Source organism: Lynx rufus, unplaced genomic scaffold (genome assembly GCF_022079265.1).
Source record: "Lynx rufus isolate CCGP_SWC_20201006 ecotype Redwood Valley unplaced genomic scaffold, mLynRuf1.p SCAF_1, whole genome shotgun sequence".
Lineage (NCBI taxonomy): Eukaryota > Metazoa > Chordata > Mammalia > Carnivora > Felidae > Lynx > Lynx rufus.
This window is the reverse complement of record NW_025814823.1, coordinates 17256591-17275248: the sequence shown is the minus strand read 5'-3', so window position 1 is coordinate 17275248 and position 18658 is coordinate 17256591. Positions and strand designations below refer to the sequence as shown.

Below are 18658 nucleotides of genomic sequence, written 5' to 3'. Positions count from 1 at the left end.
CCACTTGCGTATTCTTTGAGAATGCCACCGTGTGAAGGGAAGGAAAGAGAAAAGGGGGCAAAAGCAGGTATAAAGCATGCAGGCTCTGGGCCAGTGAACTCCTAGCCTCGAAATAAGACTCAACATTGCAAAAATAGATAAATAGATAAAAATCTCTGGTAATTGCTTTTTTCCTCAATTAATAAATGCTGCTGACATACTTCCTTTAAATACAGCTTTGTTCACTTGACAGATCAACACCTTCCAATGGTGTAGACAAATTTTAGAGGCAGACGAGACCTTGGAAGTCACCTTGTCCTACCTCGTACTTTACAGATGAAGAAACCAGAGAGTTGAACTTATTTGCAAAGGCCTCTTTCTGCCTAAGTCAAAATTAAAACTCAAACCTTGTAATGTCTAACTCTAGTACCTTTTTTTTTTTACGTTTTTTAAAAAATGTTTATTTTTGAGAGAGAGAGAGAGAGAGAGGCAGAGCATGAGCTGGGGAGGGGCAGAGAAAGAACAAAGAATCTGAAGCAGGCTCCAGACTTTGAGCTGTCAGCACAGAGCCCGATGCTAGGCTCGAACCCGTGAGCTGCAGGATCATGAGCTGAGTGGAAGTTGGATGCTTAATCGACTGAGCCACTCAGGCCCCCCAACTCTAGTACTCTTTTTGTCTCAAGTCTATTTATCAGCTATAAGGACCATACGTGTGGTTTTCTTCCTCTCCTAGACAAATAACAATGCAGAGTATACAATATTATATTTTTATAATAAGTCTAAATGATTCATTTTTAAGGTAGTTGAAAGGCACACTAAATAACAGAATGACATAATTAAATTGTTGAAAATACAGTTCAATGTGAAGCTATGTTTAGTTCAGGATGACATTTAGTTCAATAATTTGACATGATAACTCCTAACAGATACTTTGGTATTTGACTGGGAGTCTGTTTCACTGAAAGTCTCACAAACACATAAAAAAAACGCTTCATGGTTATTTTTAAAACAGTAAGCCACTTTGCTTTTCATGATTATAAAAGACCACTGGAACAGGAGACACAGGCCGCTCGAGGTCCGTGTTCCGTCCTCTCCACCCTGCCCCGTCCCCCAGGAGCTGACTACTGTGAACCACATCAAAGGTTTCCCTTGTGCTCTGGCTTCCAGTTGGGTCAGCCAAAGGGAAGCACAGGCAGGACTTGGAGGTCAAGAGCAGAATGGGGTCTGTGGCATTCATTCCCCTGGCTCCCTCAGGGTTCAGGGCTGACCGCACCCCTTCCCCCAAGTAAAGGTCATGGTGCCCGCTGAACTCTCTAGCTCACTCTCTGGGCTCAGCTAACGTCTTCTTCCCTTTCCCTCAGGCCTAGAGGTGGTAATGGTGCCCACTCTTATTCCTTGGGGCACTTTACCATGCCTGGTGGTTTCCTAATCTTTGACCTCAATGTTGTAAATAGTCATATTATTACATTCTTTTAAAATTACTTAATTTAATTTAAGCTATTACATAAAAAAAAAATGAGTATGTGGGGGTGCCTGGGTGGCTCAGTCAGTTGAGCATCTGACTTCGGCTCAGGTCACGATCTTGTGGTCTGTGAGTTCAAGCCCCGCGTCAGGCTCTGTGCTGACAGCTCAGAGCCTGGAGACTGCTTCAGATTCTGTGTCTCCTTCTTTCTCTCTGCTCCTCCCCCACTTACTCTGTCTCTCTCTCCCTCTCTCTCTCTCTTTCTCAAAAATAAACATTAAAAAAAATGAGCATGTGGTTTATTTCTTCTGAGATTCTCACTGATACACCAATTTAAAAAATGGTACCACTAAAAAAATGATGGGTGGATATATAAGGTCTTATAACTAATTGTTCTTTTATCAAACATTGGTTGGGTGACTTTTACTTGCCAGACATTCCTACTAGGCAGAGGGGATATGGAAGAAGACAAGATTCCTGATCTTACGGAGTTTTCATTTTATTTGGGGTTGGGAAAGAGGAAAAAATAAACAAATATACAAGAATATGTAGTATGCCAGGAGGTAATGAGTTGTGTGAAGAAAATAGAGTGTGCTGAAGGGGACAGGGGCTAAGGCAGGGGAATGTGCCACGGTCGGCCTGTGTTATATGGGAAAGCATCTGTGACAGAGTCACATTTGAGATGAGACTTCAAGGTGGTAATGAGATGCCTTACATACATAGTTTAGAGAAGAGAATTCTCGGCAAAGGAGTGAACAAGTGAAAAGGGCTTCAGGCCTGGGTGTGCCAGGTGTGCACGAGGAATGGCCAGGAGGCCAATGTGGTTTGAGTAAGCGGGGTAAAAAAGAGAAGGCAGGACATGGGACCACAGCAGCAGTGACGGGGTGGGTGCCGGGAAGATCACTTGGCACTTCAGGATCGTTGGGAGGATGTCGGGTCTTACTGGGAGTGAAATATTGTGTAAATAATCAAAGACCAACCAACGGGATGAAAACAAGCACAGGCCATTTATTCGCTGCGCCATAGCAAAGGAGTCGGCCACTATCACTTGTCTTTAGCAGAGACTCAAAGGCAGGCCGAGGGGTGAGAAAACTGCATAGCGGGAACAAGGGAAGGCTGCAGGGGCGCCCTGGCTGGAGGCTGTGGGTACAGGGGAGCGGTGGGCAGGCTAACTAGAAGCGGGGCATCCTATGTGACTAGTTAGGGCTGCACATCCGGTTTCTCTGGTCGGTCTTAAGTTGAAAATGAGGGCGAAATGAAGGAAGCTGTCAGTTGTTGATCAAATTTTGACCATCTGGGGCTGACTGCTACGGACAGAGGCTGTGGTTTGGCTTCCCAGTTGCTGTAGGCTGTGGGTCAGAGTTGTATTTTAATACGTGGTCTGTCCGTTGTCTCTGGGTACACCCATCCAGCTCTCAATATAAAAGCATGAGAAGGCTTTAAACATGGGGATGCTGTAAGCTGACATATCTTAAGGACGTTATTTTTGGCTGCTGTGAGATAAAGAGACACTGAGGGCCCAGGAAGCTGGCCAGGAGCTCGGTTAGGCTTTGCAGCCGTCTAGGAGAGAGATCACAGCAGACGACCAGGCGGCGGCAGTGGAGCTGGGATAACACGGCTGCGTGCAGGACATACAAAGGAAGAGCCAAAAGAATTTTCTGACGGATCAGATGTGGTACGTGAGAGAGCAGAGGAGTCAAGGGTGATTCCAAGCTTTGCTATCTTGACCGGCCAGAAAGATGACATTGCTGTTTATAGAGACTGCAGGAGAATCAGATGTGGGGCGCAGATCAGGAGTTTCATTTTGGGCATATTAAAATTGAGGTCTGAATTTTAGCTGAGATGTCAAACGAGCCAGCTGAGCATACAATCCTGGATTTCAGTGGACAGGTCCAGATCGGAAATAGAAAAATAGAAAAGTGCGAGGCACCAGCATTTTGCTGTAGGTCAAGTCTGAGTCAGAATAAAATCAGTTAGGGAGGGATTGTAGATAAAGAAGACAATGGATCCAAGCACTAACCTCGGGGCAGTTGGAGGTCAGGGAGATAAGGAAGGCTGAGCAAAGGAGGCTGAGGAGGGGTCCCAGGGATGAGAACAAGCGAGGGAGTGTGTGGATACTGGAGGTCAAGTGCAAAAAGTGTTTTCAGAAACAGGGAATGAAAGGGCCTCTGGGTGGCTCTGTCGGTAAAGCTTCAGACTTCAGCTCAGGTCATGATATTGTGGTTCATGAGTTCTAGCCCCGCATCGGGCTCTGTGCTGACAGCTCAGAGCCTGGAGCCTGCTTCAGATTCAGTCTCCCTCTCTCTCTGCCCCTCCCCCACTCGTGTTCTGTCTCTCTCTCTCTCTCTCTCTCTGTCAAAAATAAATAAAAAACATAAAAAAAAAAACCAGAGAACAATCAAATGTCTCAAGTGTTGCTGACAAGTCAAGAAAGCTGAGAATCGATCATTGGATTTAGCAAAGGGAAATTACTGGTTACCTTTATAAGAACTGTTTCAGTGGAGTGGAGGGGACAAAAGCCTGAAGGAATTGGAGGAGAGAAACTGAGAAGACAGCAGGCACAGACACTTAAAAATGTTTGCTGTAAATGGGAACAGAGTGACATCTAGAGAAATATCTTGTTTATTTATAAGAGGAGTTTTTTTAAGGGCAAAATTATTCCTACTAGTATGAAGTGGGATTTTACCAAACATAAAATTTCAATATAGAAATTATCATAGCGCTTCATTAGAAAAAATACACAAGGTGCCATGAAATATTCAAGTCGGGTCTTCAATGAGTTCCAATGAGTTTCTTTTCATGGAAATTAAGTCTGGTACCACCTAGGTTTTGGCAGTCCTCAGGTCATTTACTCCAATGGCATTCGTAGAAATATTACAGAAAGTTTGGTTTCTTTGTTGGGGGTCGGGGGAGAAAGTGAGTGGGGGAGGGCAGAGGGAGAGGGAGAGAGAAAACCACAAGCCGACTCCACCAGTGTGGAGCTCAACTCAGGGCTCATCTCACAACCATGAGATCACGACCTAAGCCAAAATCAAGAGTTGGACGCTTAACCGGCTGAGCCACCCAGGGGCCCCAGTTTTGTTTCTTTATTAAAGTTTGCTGTGGACTGAATGTGTCCCTCAAAATTTATGCATCGAAGTCCTAACCCTCAAAGTGATGATATATGGAGGTGGGGACAGTTGGGAAGTAATTAGGTTTAGATGAGGTCATGAGGGAGGGGCCCTCATTTTGGGATTAGTTTCTTTATAAGAATAGGAAGATCTCTCTTTCTCTCTTTCTCTATCTCTCTCTCTCTCTCTCCCTCCAGGTGTCCAGAGCTTGCTTTTAGCTCTGAAACTCACTCCTACACTTGGTCTGAAAGAGGGTAAACGGGTCCAGCACCACATTTAGGTCTTTCGTTGACCTAATGTGGGCAGAAATGTGCATCTATGGGAGAAACTGGAAAAGGCGAGATGAGGAAAGGCTTTCCTGCTAGGTTTTTCCAGTTCATATCATTTTTCAACTTCATTTTATATATACAGGAGAGCTTATACACAGACTGCCTCAAGTAAGCATAACTTTTTAAAACCCCTGAAAGTGGCATTTGTTTTTTATCAGCCTTAAAAATTATTAGCTCATATGTATGGGATTCTTAACTATTTGCAAAGCCCTATTCTAAACACTTTACATGAGGGATGCCTGGGTGGCTCAGTCGGTGAAGCGTGCCGACTTAAGCTCAGGTCATGATCTCACAGTTCGTGAGTTCGAGCCCCGCGTCGGGTTCTGTGCTGACAGCTCAGAGCCTGGAGCCTGCTTCAGATTCTGTGTCTCCCTCTCTCTCTGTGCCCCTCCCCCGCTTGCACACTGTCTCTCTTTTTCTCTTAGAAATAAACAAACATCAAACACTTCACACATATCGGCTAGTTTTATCCTGGCAACAATCTTTCACATAAGAACTATTATGATTGCCATTTTATCTCTGAGGACATGAGGCACACAGAGGTTCAAAACCGGCCGAAGCTTAGGCTGGTAGGTAGTGATACCCATATTTGAACCCAAGAAGTCCATCGCAAAGCCCAAGATAGTAACTGCTATGATCCACTTGTAAAAGAAGAGCGCTCGGAACGGCCGGCAGCTGGACTTATGCCAGAAGGCCCAACTGAGCTTATAAGAGACATAAATTACTGCTAAAAAGCTGGTGGGGACAGCAGAAGCAGAACAAAGGAAGCTAAAAACAAGTATTTGAAAATTTGTTTAGACATCTAATGTATTCATAGAATTCTATATATAAACTTATAAAAGTGTTATGTAAGCAACAAAATCTGCATGATGGTCATACTGACAAAGTTACAGAAGTATTATACAAGTTACACGTATAAATGTACAATAATATGCTTAGGAATATAACACCTGTATTATGTAATATAGCAGCATATCATATGTCAGATCCCAACTAGCCCATTAGATGGAAACCATAGCAGTCTCTCGGAGGGTGTTCTTTGAAAGACAAAGCAAGAGCGGTATTATAGAAATAGTAAACTCTGCTAAGTAAATAGAGATACGTAGACAAAAATGACTACAGGGTCATCCTCTCTAACCCTTAACACTGGCTTTCCCATGTAGTAGATCTATGAGTGACTTTTATTTCCTTTTCTTAAAAATTTTTTTAATGTTTACTTATTTATTTTGGGGGGGGAGAGAGAGAGAGAGGCTACACGTGAGCAGGGGAGGGGCAGAGAGAGGAACAGAGAGAATCCCAAGCAGGCTCCACACCATCAGCCCCCTGTGGGACTCGAACACATGAACCGTGAGATCACGACCTGAACTGAGATCAAGAGTCAGATGCTTAACCGACTGTGCCACCCAGGCACCCCTGGCTTTCACTTCTTTAAATCTTTCAGAATTCTTGACAATGAACATGTGTTACTTTTATAGTTTCAGATTGGTTTCATTATTCTGTAAGTGCAAAGATGAAGCTGAGTAAAGTGAATGCATTCGTCATTAGTCACTGCAACTCGATTGTAACGAGTGCTTTGATCTGCAATTACAGTTTTTACTTTTAGGTTTGACTGTGCTGTAACTTTGGCCAAAAATGACTTTTGTTCTCAGAAATAAAATAGTTGTAGTTACATTTGAAAGCTACTGTTCATGCCAGTCTTTTCTCAATTATACTGAACAGATTAAAAAAAAAACAAAAACAGATTCTACTAAAACCAAGATGGAACAAATTATCTTCTAAAAATCTCTGTTACAATAGAACAGAGAAAGCAAAGGCAGTGCATGGACAAAGGCACTGAGTGTTGTCTTTAGAAAGTCTGGAACATTCAAAAGTAACACAGAAGATATTCCGGTACCTCCTCAGGCTACCATGCTGTCCTCAGCCTGCTCGACAAGTGGCACTGAGTAGGAAGTCTGTCCCTGATACGTTTGATCTTGGACAGCTCTCTTAGATTTCTACGGTCTGTTTTTCACTCTCAAACAGACATAGTAATTAGTACAGGTTAATTCAACAGGGACTTGAAAAAGACACAAATGAGAGTAATGAAAACATCTAAATAACATGCTTACAAGTGTTTTTTTAATGGAAGGGTTTTTTTTTTAATGTTCTTTATTATTTATTTTTGAGAGACAGAGCACGAGTGAGGAGGGAGAGGGGGGACAGAAGATCAGAAGTGGGGTCTGCGGTGACAGCAGTGAGCCCACGTGGGGCTCGAACTCAGGAACCGTGAGATCGTGACATGAGCTGGTCAGGCGCTCAACTGACTGAGCCACCCAGGCACCCCACATGATAGTAAGTATTACAAGCTCATATCAGGATGCTGTGAGATCCAAAAATTATCCTTTAGCACTAGGCAAAAGTAGGTAAGAGTGAATCTTAGGGTAATCTTTGTGCATATCGTTAAAAGTTTTTATTTTGTGAATGTAGAAACTTTCAGGAAGTTTTACAACCCTACAATGGCTTTATTTTACACCACCTTTTTTCATATCTACCTTTTGGTGCCAGAAATGTACAGATGTGTGCTGTAATTTTAGCCGGTATTTCAAATTGTTTGCTTCTCTTAAGACAATGACCCGTGCTTCACGGCAATAGGATTCAAAAAGGAAAAAAAAAAAAACTTCCACTCTCACTGAAATTGAATTTTTTCATGCTTCTTTCTTATTTTGGTGTCATAGCTGCCGTGGATTACCATTTCATTAATTCTGGACCTTCAAATTTGGCTAGCCAATGATCTCCCTATGTCAACTGTGACAACAGTACAAACTTTTAGAAAGAATAATTAATGTTTGTGTTTCATGTTACAGCCTATGTCATCTGAATTCTACTGCATGAAACGGGTTGGCTCACTCAGCACACAAAAGTTTGCCTTTTCTTTGTAGCCAATAAGATTAGCATTCTTGACATAAAAGTTCTACTTTTCTTTGGAATGGTATGTTTATTCTCTACTGTATATTATACAGAATTAACCTAATCTCGTCATACAGAAAATGATTACACAGATCAAATGTTTAATTCCCTAGGTTCATGGTTGATTTTTGGTATCATAAAGGTATCAGAATGAGCCCCTTTCAATCAGAAGTTTGCAGATACTTCAAGTATGTACATAGTAAATAATTGCACGAAATACTTAGGGACTTTAGACATCTATGTTCAGTATCTGTACTCGAATACCTATATCTGAGGTTGTAGTCTCCTAGTAAAGTACAAAAAACTAATTTACTCTGGTTAGAAATTATACAAGGTAAAAAAGGAATGGGATCTTAATATAAAATAAGTTTTAGCTCTTACCTATTTTCCTCTTAACAGAAATGAAAATGCTTAATGTTAATTAATATCTACATGCTTCTCAGAGTGAGAAGAAATGGTGTTATGTCTGACAGTTAGGGAACCGAATAAACAGGAAATCGAGAATCTTCTTTCAGGCTTCTCCTGTGGGTGCTGATTGTTCCTTTATCACAGCACATAACATTGTACATTGTTAGTTATAACAATTTTGTGGAGTGTAATCACCTAATGATACCCTTTCAAAATTAGTATGCCTTCTTCACTGTAGCACCCGCATCCCTACCTCTTAGCAGAATTCCTGGCATGTAGCAAAAACTCAATAAACAGCTGTTGAACGTACAGATACATAATGCTGAAGCAGTCTTGATTATCTTCCTAGAATACTTGGTTTTGTTCACCTATACTAATATATTTTTGGCTTGATATATAAAGGGAAAATTAATAGAATAAGAAGAGAAGGAATCACTTTGTTCTTGGGTCTGTTTGTTGGTTTTATATACAAGAATGGGTGAGACAATGCTGCTGTTGGCAAAGCACGTGGTTTAATTAGGATATTATTTCTTTTCAGTCACAAGAAATGACAGAAGACTGTAAAACTCAGAGAATAGAGAGAAGGGCTTCGTAGAAAAAAACCTATATATATTCAAGCACTGGCTCTGGCACTTATTAGCAGAGGACTTTGCGGAAATACATTCTTTGAGCCTCAGAGATCCGATTTGGAAATTGACATATCAATCACAGGTTTACATGAGATATGATTGCCCAGCTCCTAATGCAGGGTCTGGCTCAACCGTGGATATTCAAATATGGTAGAGATTGGCATTGTGATTACTATCTTACCCTTGGCCTATGGAATAATCCTTTTGGAATTCTCTGGGTTAGGTTAGAAAAAAAGGGCAGAAGGAGTAACAGTGACCCGAAATTTCTTCAAAGCCCTTCTTGTCTTATGGCCATCTGCTGTCTGCTGTTGATTCAGTCCAGCCTCGTGGCAGAGGCTTTCCACCACAGCTAATTGTTACCGCCCTCAGATAAAGGGTAATCTCACCCATCTCTGACAACGCTAAAGACAACCAATGGACCAAGTGGTCGATTGAGGCAGAGATTTAAGGATGGCACTATTTCTCAGGTTCCTCATCCAGACAACAAGTTAAATGGTTTATGCAGTTTAAAACCCCTCCCGGGGCTCCTGGGTGCCTCAATCGAGTAAGCGTCTGACTTTGGCTCAAGTCATGATCTCGCAGTCTGTGAGTTCAAGCCCTGCGTCAGACTCTGTGCTAACAGCTCAGAGCCTGGAGCCTCCTTTGGATTCTGTGTCTCCTCTCTCTACCCCTCCCCTGCTTGCTCTCTCTCTCTCTCTCTCTCTCAAAAATTAATAGATATTAAAAAAATTTTTTTAAACCCATCCCAACTGGAACTGCATCTGTAAAGGATGAAGACTGTGGAATCATACTGAAACAAGGAAAGATAACAGTGATAGACAACTGAAAAGTAAGGTAAAAATCTTGACAATAAGAGCAGATTTTCCATGGGAGTGCCTCCAAGGCCACAAGAACCTGGGACAAGGGAAGTATGCCAAAGAGAGATTAACATCTCTGTTTAGCAGTCTGTTTTCTTCTTATTCTAGTGTTCCTCTTTGTATCGCAGACTTCAATTTTTGAGGACATTGAATTGACTGATTTACTCAATAAATGACTAAATGACCCCATTTGTCTAGAAAGCTATTGATCCCTACAATCATGGCAGAATGGTGTGTCCCTCTTTTGTGCGCCCATAGCACTTTGTTAAGTAGAAGGAAAAGTTCTCCATTTTCAGTCCTCTTTTTTCATGCGACAAAATATGTCTGTTCTAGGGGTGCCTGAGTAGCTCAGTCGGTTAAGCATCCAACTCTTGGTTTCAGTTCGGGTCATGATCTTATGGTTTGTGGGATTGAGCCCCACATCAGGCTCGTGGCTAACAGCATGCAGCCTGCTTGGGATTCTCTCTCTCCCTCTCTCATTCTGCCCTTCCCCACTGTCGCTGGTTCTCTTTCTTTCTCTCAAAATAAATAAACTTTTAAAAAAACTGAAAAAAGATCTCAAAAAATATGTTCTAGACAAAAATGTGGGCTTCTGAAGTCCCATCTGACAGTTGAGCTGTTCCTGCATGGCCCCTCTCTCACTGGCAGGGCAAGTACCAACATGGCAATGAGATTTGCATGTGAACTGTAGGAGGTTAGCTCCCTTCTATTCATGGCCACCCAGGGTGTCCAGGGATGAGGAATGGGGTGCACTTGCTCCCAGTGGTGACTGCCCTTTGAGGCAGGCTGCCTTCTTGCACACAGGATGCAGGAAGACATAGTGACTGGACCCACTCCTTAGAGAATGGTCATTTCTATTGATCATAGAGCTTGGTTTTCCAGCCAGAAACCAGGCTGTGTTCTTGGAACCATGTGTTCCCAGCCAGACATTCAAAACATCTGGAGACATGAGACATATTACAGAACATCCATATGGGTACTGAATAGTACTTGAGGCTAGATAAGTAACTACTTAAGTGTATGTCATATCTCACAGTAGATGTAGATACTCATGTATTGAATAAAACGCATAGTCAGGGGTGCCTGGGTGGCTCAGTCTGTTGAGCGTCCGACTTCGGCCCAGGTCATGATCTCACGGCTCGTTGAGTTTGAGCCCCACGTCAGGCTCTGTGCTGACAACTCAGAGCCTGGAGTCTGCTTTGGATTCTGTGTCCCTCTCTCACTCTGCCCCTCCCTCGCTCATGCTCTGTCTGTCTCTCTCAAGAATAAAACATTAAAATATTTTTTTTTAATGCAGAGTCATTTAAAATCTTTACCTAAATCACAACTATGTAAGTTAAAAAATATAAATGGATAGAGTATTATAAGAGTATAATTATGAACATGTGAGAATTCAGGATGTATGTACGTATATGCTTGTGTGTGTGTGTGTGTGTGTGTGTAGAAAGAGAGAGTTTATGTTAGTAAGTTGTTTGTTTTGTTTGTTTTGTCACAAAACATGGGAGCAAGTATTCTAAAATTTGTCACATGTAAAATTGAGAGCATTCTATAAAAACCAAGTAAAATGCCTAAAATGGTGCATAGGTCTACAAGTATGGAGGTGATAGGGAGTGAAAGAATGTATATAAAATGTGTTAATTGTGCTGTTTGTCGGTAGTGAGTATGTGATGAATTTCAATTATTATCATTATCTGTAGCTGTTATGGGTAAGTGAGGAACTGGGAAAAGCTCTTTTATTAACTGGCTAGTAAACAAACAATTTCCAGACTAAAATGAAGCAGTGGTGGTTATTTCCTTTTCTTGCTGCCATAACACTTCGTTTATACTTTATTGCATCACATCACATTCTATTGCAATCATTTATTGGTAGGGCTCTCTTTCCCATTAGACCATAGGCTCTTCGACAGAAAGATTTCTATCCTATTATCTTTGCATCCCTAACACATAGCGCTGTAGCCAGCACACATACGAGCTGAACACATTTTGAATGCATGCAAAATAGAATCTCATAACACGACCTAGAACTAATACATAGAGGGGAAGGTTAGAGGCATAATAGTTCCTAGGGCTAGCAAATTTCTATGTGAAGAGTTACAAGAGAGTGTAGGAAGAAACAGTCAAAATTTTGAAATGGTAGGGAGAGTGACCCTTTAATGGTGGGGAACAAGGGCTCTTTAATCTCTTAAGATGAAATCTAACAATGTTATTTGTGATACTAGAAATAACAACAGTAGTATTGTGTTTATGTTTTATAGAATTCTTTCACAAGAATGATGCAACATGAGACGCATTAATTTTTCTTATTTTGTGCATTAGGAAACTAAATCTTAAGAAAAGGTGTTTGATTTGATTAAGGTCATAAAACTAGAAATGGTAGAACTGGGAATCAAACTCAGATCTTATAACTTTAAGACCAATGGTCTTCAACAAGACATGGAATATACCAGGCGTTATGAGACACTTGTCAGTTATCATAGGAATGATCATGGCCTGGAATGACTAGGGCTGAATGTCATCTAGAAAATTCTATAACAACTTTGATGACCATTACATTAAATGACATTATGGCAAAGTTGTGTGTGTGTGTGTGTGTGTGTGTGTGTTGTATGTACGTATTTTAATATTCCACTTCTCAGATCTACTATGGGTACAGAGTATAGAGTGTTACCCTATTCTGAGAAATAGAAAGGGACGGATGAGTTTAAGTGACTTATTCCTTAAGGTAAACAATGACAATTATACCAACTGGCAAATAAAGTATCAAAAAATGGCTTCAGGGGTGCCTGGCTGGCTTAGAGGGTAGAACATGTGACTCTTGGTTTCAGGGTTGTGAGTTCAAGCCCCACATTGCACCTAGAGCTTACTTAAAAAAAATGAAGAAAGAAAGAAATGGCTTCAAACAAACTCTAACTGATGGGCCAGTTCATGTGTATTAAAGCTGCCATGGGCTGGTTCAAAAGAGAGAAGCTTTATTATGCTACCACTTATTCAAGACTTAAGACTCGAAGAAACTTTAATTATTCATTCCTAGATAATGCAGATAAAACTAAATGTAATTAAATGCCAACTGTTCTTTAAAGGAATTAGAAGCATAATTGAACTTCATATTTAACTAAAAGAGAGATGTTAAACAAACAGACCCCAAGCCCAGTTCTCTTCTGCTCTCTCTCTAATTAGGTTCAGTCTTTTAACCCAGAGATTTCCACACAGGTCTCCATTTCAGGTACTCAGTAGATTGTATCTTCAGAGAAAATTTAAGAGTTTTCTGACAAAATAAAGTAGGCTGGCAGTTAAAAAGAAAGTCACGTCTGGCTTCTGACAGGATTTCAGCTTGAGAAGACTCTCTCCAACCTTTGAATAAATGCCAGCCCTCAGAAAGCCATTCAACCTTTTTCTTTCTTTCTTTCTTTTTCTTTTTCTGTCTTTTTCTTTTTTTTTCCTTTCCTGACTGCACGGAGACAAGCTAGCACTTAGAAGGATGGCAACGGGGAGGGAATAGGTCAAATTACACATGAAAGCAGTGAGGTTCACTTTTACCAACATCAGCCAAAGGTGTGCACTCACAAAAAAAGCATAATCTAACAGAAATTAAGAGGAGTGATTTAAGACATGATTCGCCAAAGAGCGGCGATAGGTCTGGTGGGTTTTATGTAACAAATGTGGAGGCGCACAGCCAAGTGAAAACTGTTGGCTGATAAAAATTCTAACACTTGAACAATCAAGTGGAACGTGGGGAACAAATTAATCCCAAATGGTCTGTTTCTTAAACTCTTTGTTTAAAGGACACTTTAAAAGACATTTAAAAGACTTTAAAAAGTAATGAATTAATTCAAGAAAAATGAGACGAGCAATACTGATTCGAAAGAACAGAAGTACAGTAAGAGAAAGAACATGCTGATAATTCATATGAGCTTACGTAGTTCATTTACTTGAAATGATATAGCTTCCCTTATTAGTTTTTGGCTTCCCTCTCCCATCAGCATACGTGAGAATATGAAACTATTAGTCTAGAACATTCTCCCCATAGAAAGTCCACACACTGAATTTAAAACTTCCTTTATAAGGTATTTCGTCATTAAAAACCCAACAGCGACGAGACAAACAAGTCGGCAGCTCTCACCATCTCCAGGGTCAACAATCTCCACCGTGGTCACTGCAGGGAATTCCAGAGCAGCCAGCACAGGCTCTGAGAGAACCACCTGGAAGGTCTCCGACTGCTCGTGTTCTCCATCGCTCATGATGCGCACTCTCCAGGTGGCCCTGGTCTGGCCTGGGTTGAACTGCACTTGTCTCTGTGCTTTGCCCTTGAAGTCTTTGTCTTTTTCTGCAGTCCCATCTCTTGTGCCGATACCTGCACAAACACATGGTATCATTTTCTTAGCTTCATTTTTAATTGGATTATTAAAGTTTGCCTTGTCGTTAACCTTTTGTGTGTTATTTATTCTGCCTGCCACTACGTCCAGCTTTGATTCCACGAGCTGGACGATTGGGGTACAGGTGCCACAGTAAAAGGGTTCTACTGTAGGTATTGGGGGTTCATGATTCTGTTCTATTCTTACCTCATGATGGTTTTGCTATATATTCTTTGAACTGTGTTTGTGTTAGAACCTCTTGTAAAGCAAGACTCACTCAATTAATATTCATGTTGCAAATATTCTTATTCCTACAGTTCATTCAGTCTTAAAAGCTCTTCACTTTTTAAATTTTTTTTAATGTTTGTTTATTTTTGAGAGAGAGAGAGACAGACAGACAGAGCATGAGTGGGGGAGAGGCAGAAAGAGAGAGGGAGACACAGAATCCGAAGCAGGCTCTAGACTCTGAGCTGTCCGCACAGAGCCCGATGCGGGGCTCGAACTCATGAACTGCAAGATCATGGCCTGAACCAAAGTCAGATGTTTAACTTACTGAGGCACCCAGGTGCCGCCAAAAACTCTTCACTTTTACTTTTACATGTGTTATACTGAATGTGCCATATGAGAAAAACATAAGAAAAATTCTCTAACTAGAAAATAAGGAACTCTGTGAGTCAAGAATTCTTTGATAATCAAAGTTGTAAATGGCCAATAATAAAAAAAAAATTACAATATTCTCTCCACATTTACTGGGACTAAGATCCTTAAAAGAATATAATTCAGTGATTGTCAATATGACCACATCCAGGTTTGTGTGTGTGTGTGTGTGTGTGTGTGTGTGTGTGTGTGTGTAACACTTCAGAATTCCATGAAACCATGTGAACAGAATTGGAGAGCTAAATATATGTGATTGCTATGAGCAGTATGTCGGGCTCACTCTGATGGTGCAACTCAAGGTCAATTGCAGTTAGCTGGGAAGGCTGAAGGATCTCTGAGTCTCTCACTACATTACAAGAGGATCTTCACCATCACTACACCATGTTCTCAAGTCACAGGTTATCTATAAACAGTCAACAGTTAACAAATCCAATGTCATCGAAAAATTGTAAATTGCAGTTAGTACTTGTTCTACTTTGTACTTGTACTAGTATATCCTTAAGTGCTGAATCCAAACCTCTTAGTGAGCCATGTTAATAGAATAATTTTCAGATAGGGGCATCTGGGTGGCTCAGTCAGTTAAGCGTCTGACTTTGGCTCAGGTCATGATCTCATGGTTGTGAGTTTGAGCCTCGTGTCGGTCTCTGCACCGATAGCTTGGAGTCTGGAGTCTCCTTCAGATTCTGTGTCTCCTTCTCTCTCTGTTTCCCCCCTGCCCCCTGTTCATGCTCTCTCTCTCTTTCTCAAAAAAAACATTAAAAAGAATAATTTTCAAGTAAATTTCTTTAAATATTGGCATTTTGAGAAAAATCTGTAGGAAAGACAGCTTTAAAAGGGGGGAAATAAAATCTTGTGACTATTAGAATTAAGCCTGAAAATAAAGTGTTTGTAGCATTTCTTATTTAATTGAAAAAATTACCTTATTTTTAAATAATGGTGCTTACATCAGATGAATCTGAATATTTTCATCTGACTGTTAGTTTCATCTTAAAATGACAACGAAAATAAATATTTCATTAAAATATTTTTGTCTTGGGGTCCCTGGGTGGCTCAGTCGGTTAAGCGTCTGACTTTAGTTCAGGTCATGATCTCACGGTTCCTGGGTTTGAGCCCTGCATCGGGCTCTGTGCTGACAGTTCAGAGCCTGGAGCCTGCTTCAGATTCTGTGTCTCCCTCTCTCTGCCCCTCCCCTGCTTTGTTTCTCTCTGTCTCTCAAAGATAAATAAATGTTAAAAAAATTTTTTTAATAAAATATTTTTGTCTTATAGCTCTCAGAAGCAACTGAGATAAAAATATCTCATTTTTTTCAATAGTAGGTAAAACATGATTTTTTTAATATCAGGAGGAAAAAGGGCACAGAACCAGGCATTCCAGCACTATGTATCCTGTTGAATGTTGCAGACTTCCCGTTAGCTCTTTGGTTCCTAATGCACACAGACAGGTTGTCAACACCTCTTGGGTCCGCCATGATTCACTGCCAAGGTAATGGATGATGAGAGCAGCCATTCTCTATGAGGTTCCAGCACACATGCTGCTCATTGACCCATCTATCCACAGTGGCACGGGCCAGCAGAAGAATTTGCTATTTGCTCTCTGATAACCACTTTTGTTTTGTTTCACCAGCAATGCATTGTTTTCTTAGAGATTCAAAAGGCAGTTTAAAAACACAGAGGAATGAGTATAGGGCCACTCAGTCGGTTAAGCGTCCGGCTCTTCGGACTCTTGATTTCAGCTCAGCTCATGATCTCACTGTTTGTGGGTTCAAGCCCCGCATCGACCTCCGCACTGATGGTGTGGAGCCTGCTTAGGATTCTCTCTCTCCTTCTCTCTCTGTCCCTTTCCCATGTGCACTGTCTCTCTCAAAAGTAAATAAAAGAATATTTAAAAAAAGGAATGAGTATAATACAAAGAATGTCTACTAGTTCCAACTAGTCATCCTTACTAAGTGATAATCAAGTTATCCAACCTGATAAAATGTAGACTGTCATACCAAATTTCATGGTTGCTGCTAAAAACACATATAATTTTTTTAGATGGACTTTATAAAATATTCCTGATTGGATATAAATTATAAATAGGCAAGATCGTTGATTTGCCAAGCAAAGAGGAATGGACGTCTATTTTGTGAAAAAAGACTTACACCTCTCAAACATGAGGTAAAATTAAGACGGACGTGTCATATTTTTAGAGGGTAAAATAAGACTTAGATGGAATACTAAACTCGCTTTGGGTCAGAAATAAAGATTTCCTTTTTATAATTAACACACAGTACCTACTCTGAGTGTAGTGTTAGTCTATCCTGCTACAGGATACGGTTACTTACTATCCACGGACCAGCAGCATAAGCATCTGAAAGCTTGTTAGAAATGCAGAATTCCAGGCCTTACCCCAGACCCACTGAATCAGAATCAACATTTTAGCAGGATCCAGGTAAATCTTAGATGCATTAAACCTGAGGGTAGGTGGAGACATACTGAATATTTCATACCTCCATAGGGCCCTTTACATAGGTGCCCATTTTTTTAAAAATTAAAGAAAAAAACTTTTTAATGTTTTTATTTTTGAGACAGAGAGAGACAGAGCATGAGCAGGGGAGGGGCAGAGAGAGAGGGAGACACAGAATCCGAAGCAGGCTCCAGGCTCTGAGCTGTCAGCTGATGCGGGGCTTGAACTCATGGACCGTGAGATCGTGACCGGAGCCAAAGTTGGACGCTTAACCGACTGAGCCACCCAGGAACCCCTAAACAAAATTTTTTTTTAATGGTTATTTATTTTTGAGAGAGGGAGAGAGACAGAGTGTGAGTGGGGAGGGGCAGAGAGAGAGAGGGAGACACAGAATTGAAGCAGGATCCAGGCTCTGAGCTGTCAGCGCAGAGCCCGGCGCGGGGCTCGAACTCACGGACCGCCAGATCATGACCTGAGCTGAAGTTGGACGCTTAACCGACAGAGCCACCCAGGAGCCCCCTAGGTGCCCATTTTAACAAAGGATGAAGAAATGGTGTGTAGACTGTGGAGGACACAGATTAGTCCACGCTTTAATCTAACATGGTAGATGAGACAGCAAAGTACACACAACGTTCAAAACATGCTCTTAATTGGAGATACAAATATTCAGCTGGTAAATCATACCTATTATAAATAACATTATTAGATGGGGCAAAAAGAATTCTAGAAATCAAAAAGCTTATAAATTGGGCTTAAGTTTATGCTTTTATTTTTTCAAAGAGAACTAATTATTAGACAAACCATATTCCTTTGATTTACTAAGCAAAACCACAATTGCAGCTCTTCCTCTGGTGTGGAAAAATGGCATGGAGGGTAAGCAAGGCACTTTTGGAATGAGAGAACAGATCATATCCTACCTTGGCCACGTAGTGGCCATGGGACCACAGGCAGGTTGTGAACTTCCTCTGTTATGGGGGATTTCAGAAGCACCATAGTGTGGTAGTTAAGAAAGTTACCCCTGGGGCCAAATCTCAGCTCTGCTCCTTAGTAGCTTTGGGAGGATGACAACCTCTCTGTTTCTTTACCTGCATCATGGGGGATATAATGACACTCCTTTCACAGGGTTGACGATGTAAGGTATTGGGAACTGGGGCTGGCACATAAGAAGAACTCAATACACGGGGCGCCTGGGTGGCGCAGTCGGTTAAGCGTCCGACTTCAGCCAGGTCACGATCTCACGGTCCGTGAGTTCGAGCCCCGCGTCAGGCTCTGGGCTGATGGCTCGGAGCCTGGAGCCTGTTTCCGATTCTGTGTCTCCATCTCTCTCTGCCCCTCCCCCGTTCATGCTCTGTCTCTCTCTGTCCCAAAAATAAATAAACGTTGAAAAAAAAAATTTTAAAAAAAGAAGAACTTGGGGCGCCTGGGTGGCGCAGTCGGTTGAGCGTCCGACTTCAGCCAGGTCACGATCTCGCGGTCCGTGAGTT

General features: G+C 41.4%; 1 protein-coding gene across 1 annotated transcript in view; it reads right to left on the bottom strand.

The window, feature by feature from the left end:
- The window catches only part of FREM2 (FRAS1 related extracellular matrix 2), a 164087-nt gene that overhangs the window by 68839 nt on the left and 76590 nt on the right, over positions 1-18658 (bottom strand). The window contains exon 4 of the mRNA XM_047077382.1: positions 13841-14071. Coding sequence (XP_046933338.1) covers positions 13841-14071 — 231 coding nt within the window. The remainder of the gene's footprint in view (positions 1-13840; positions 14072-18658) is intronic.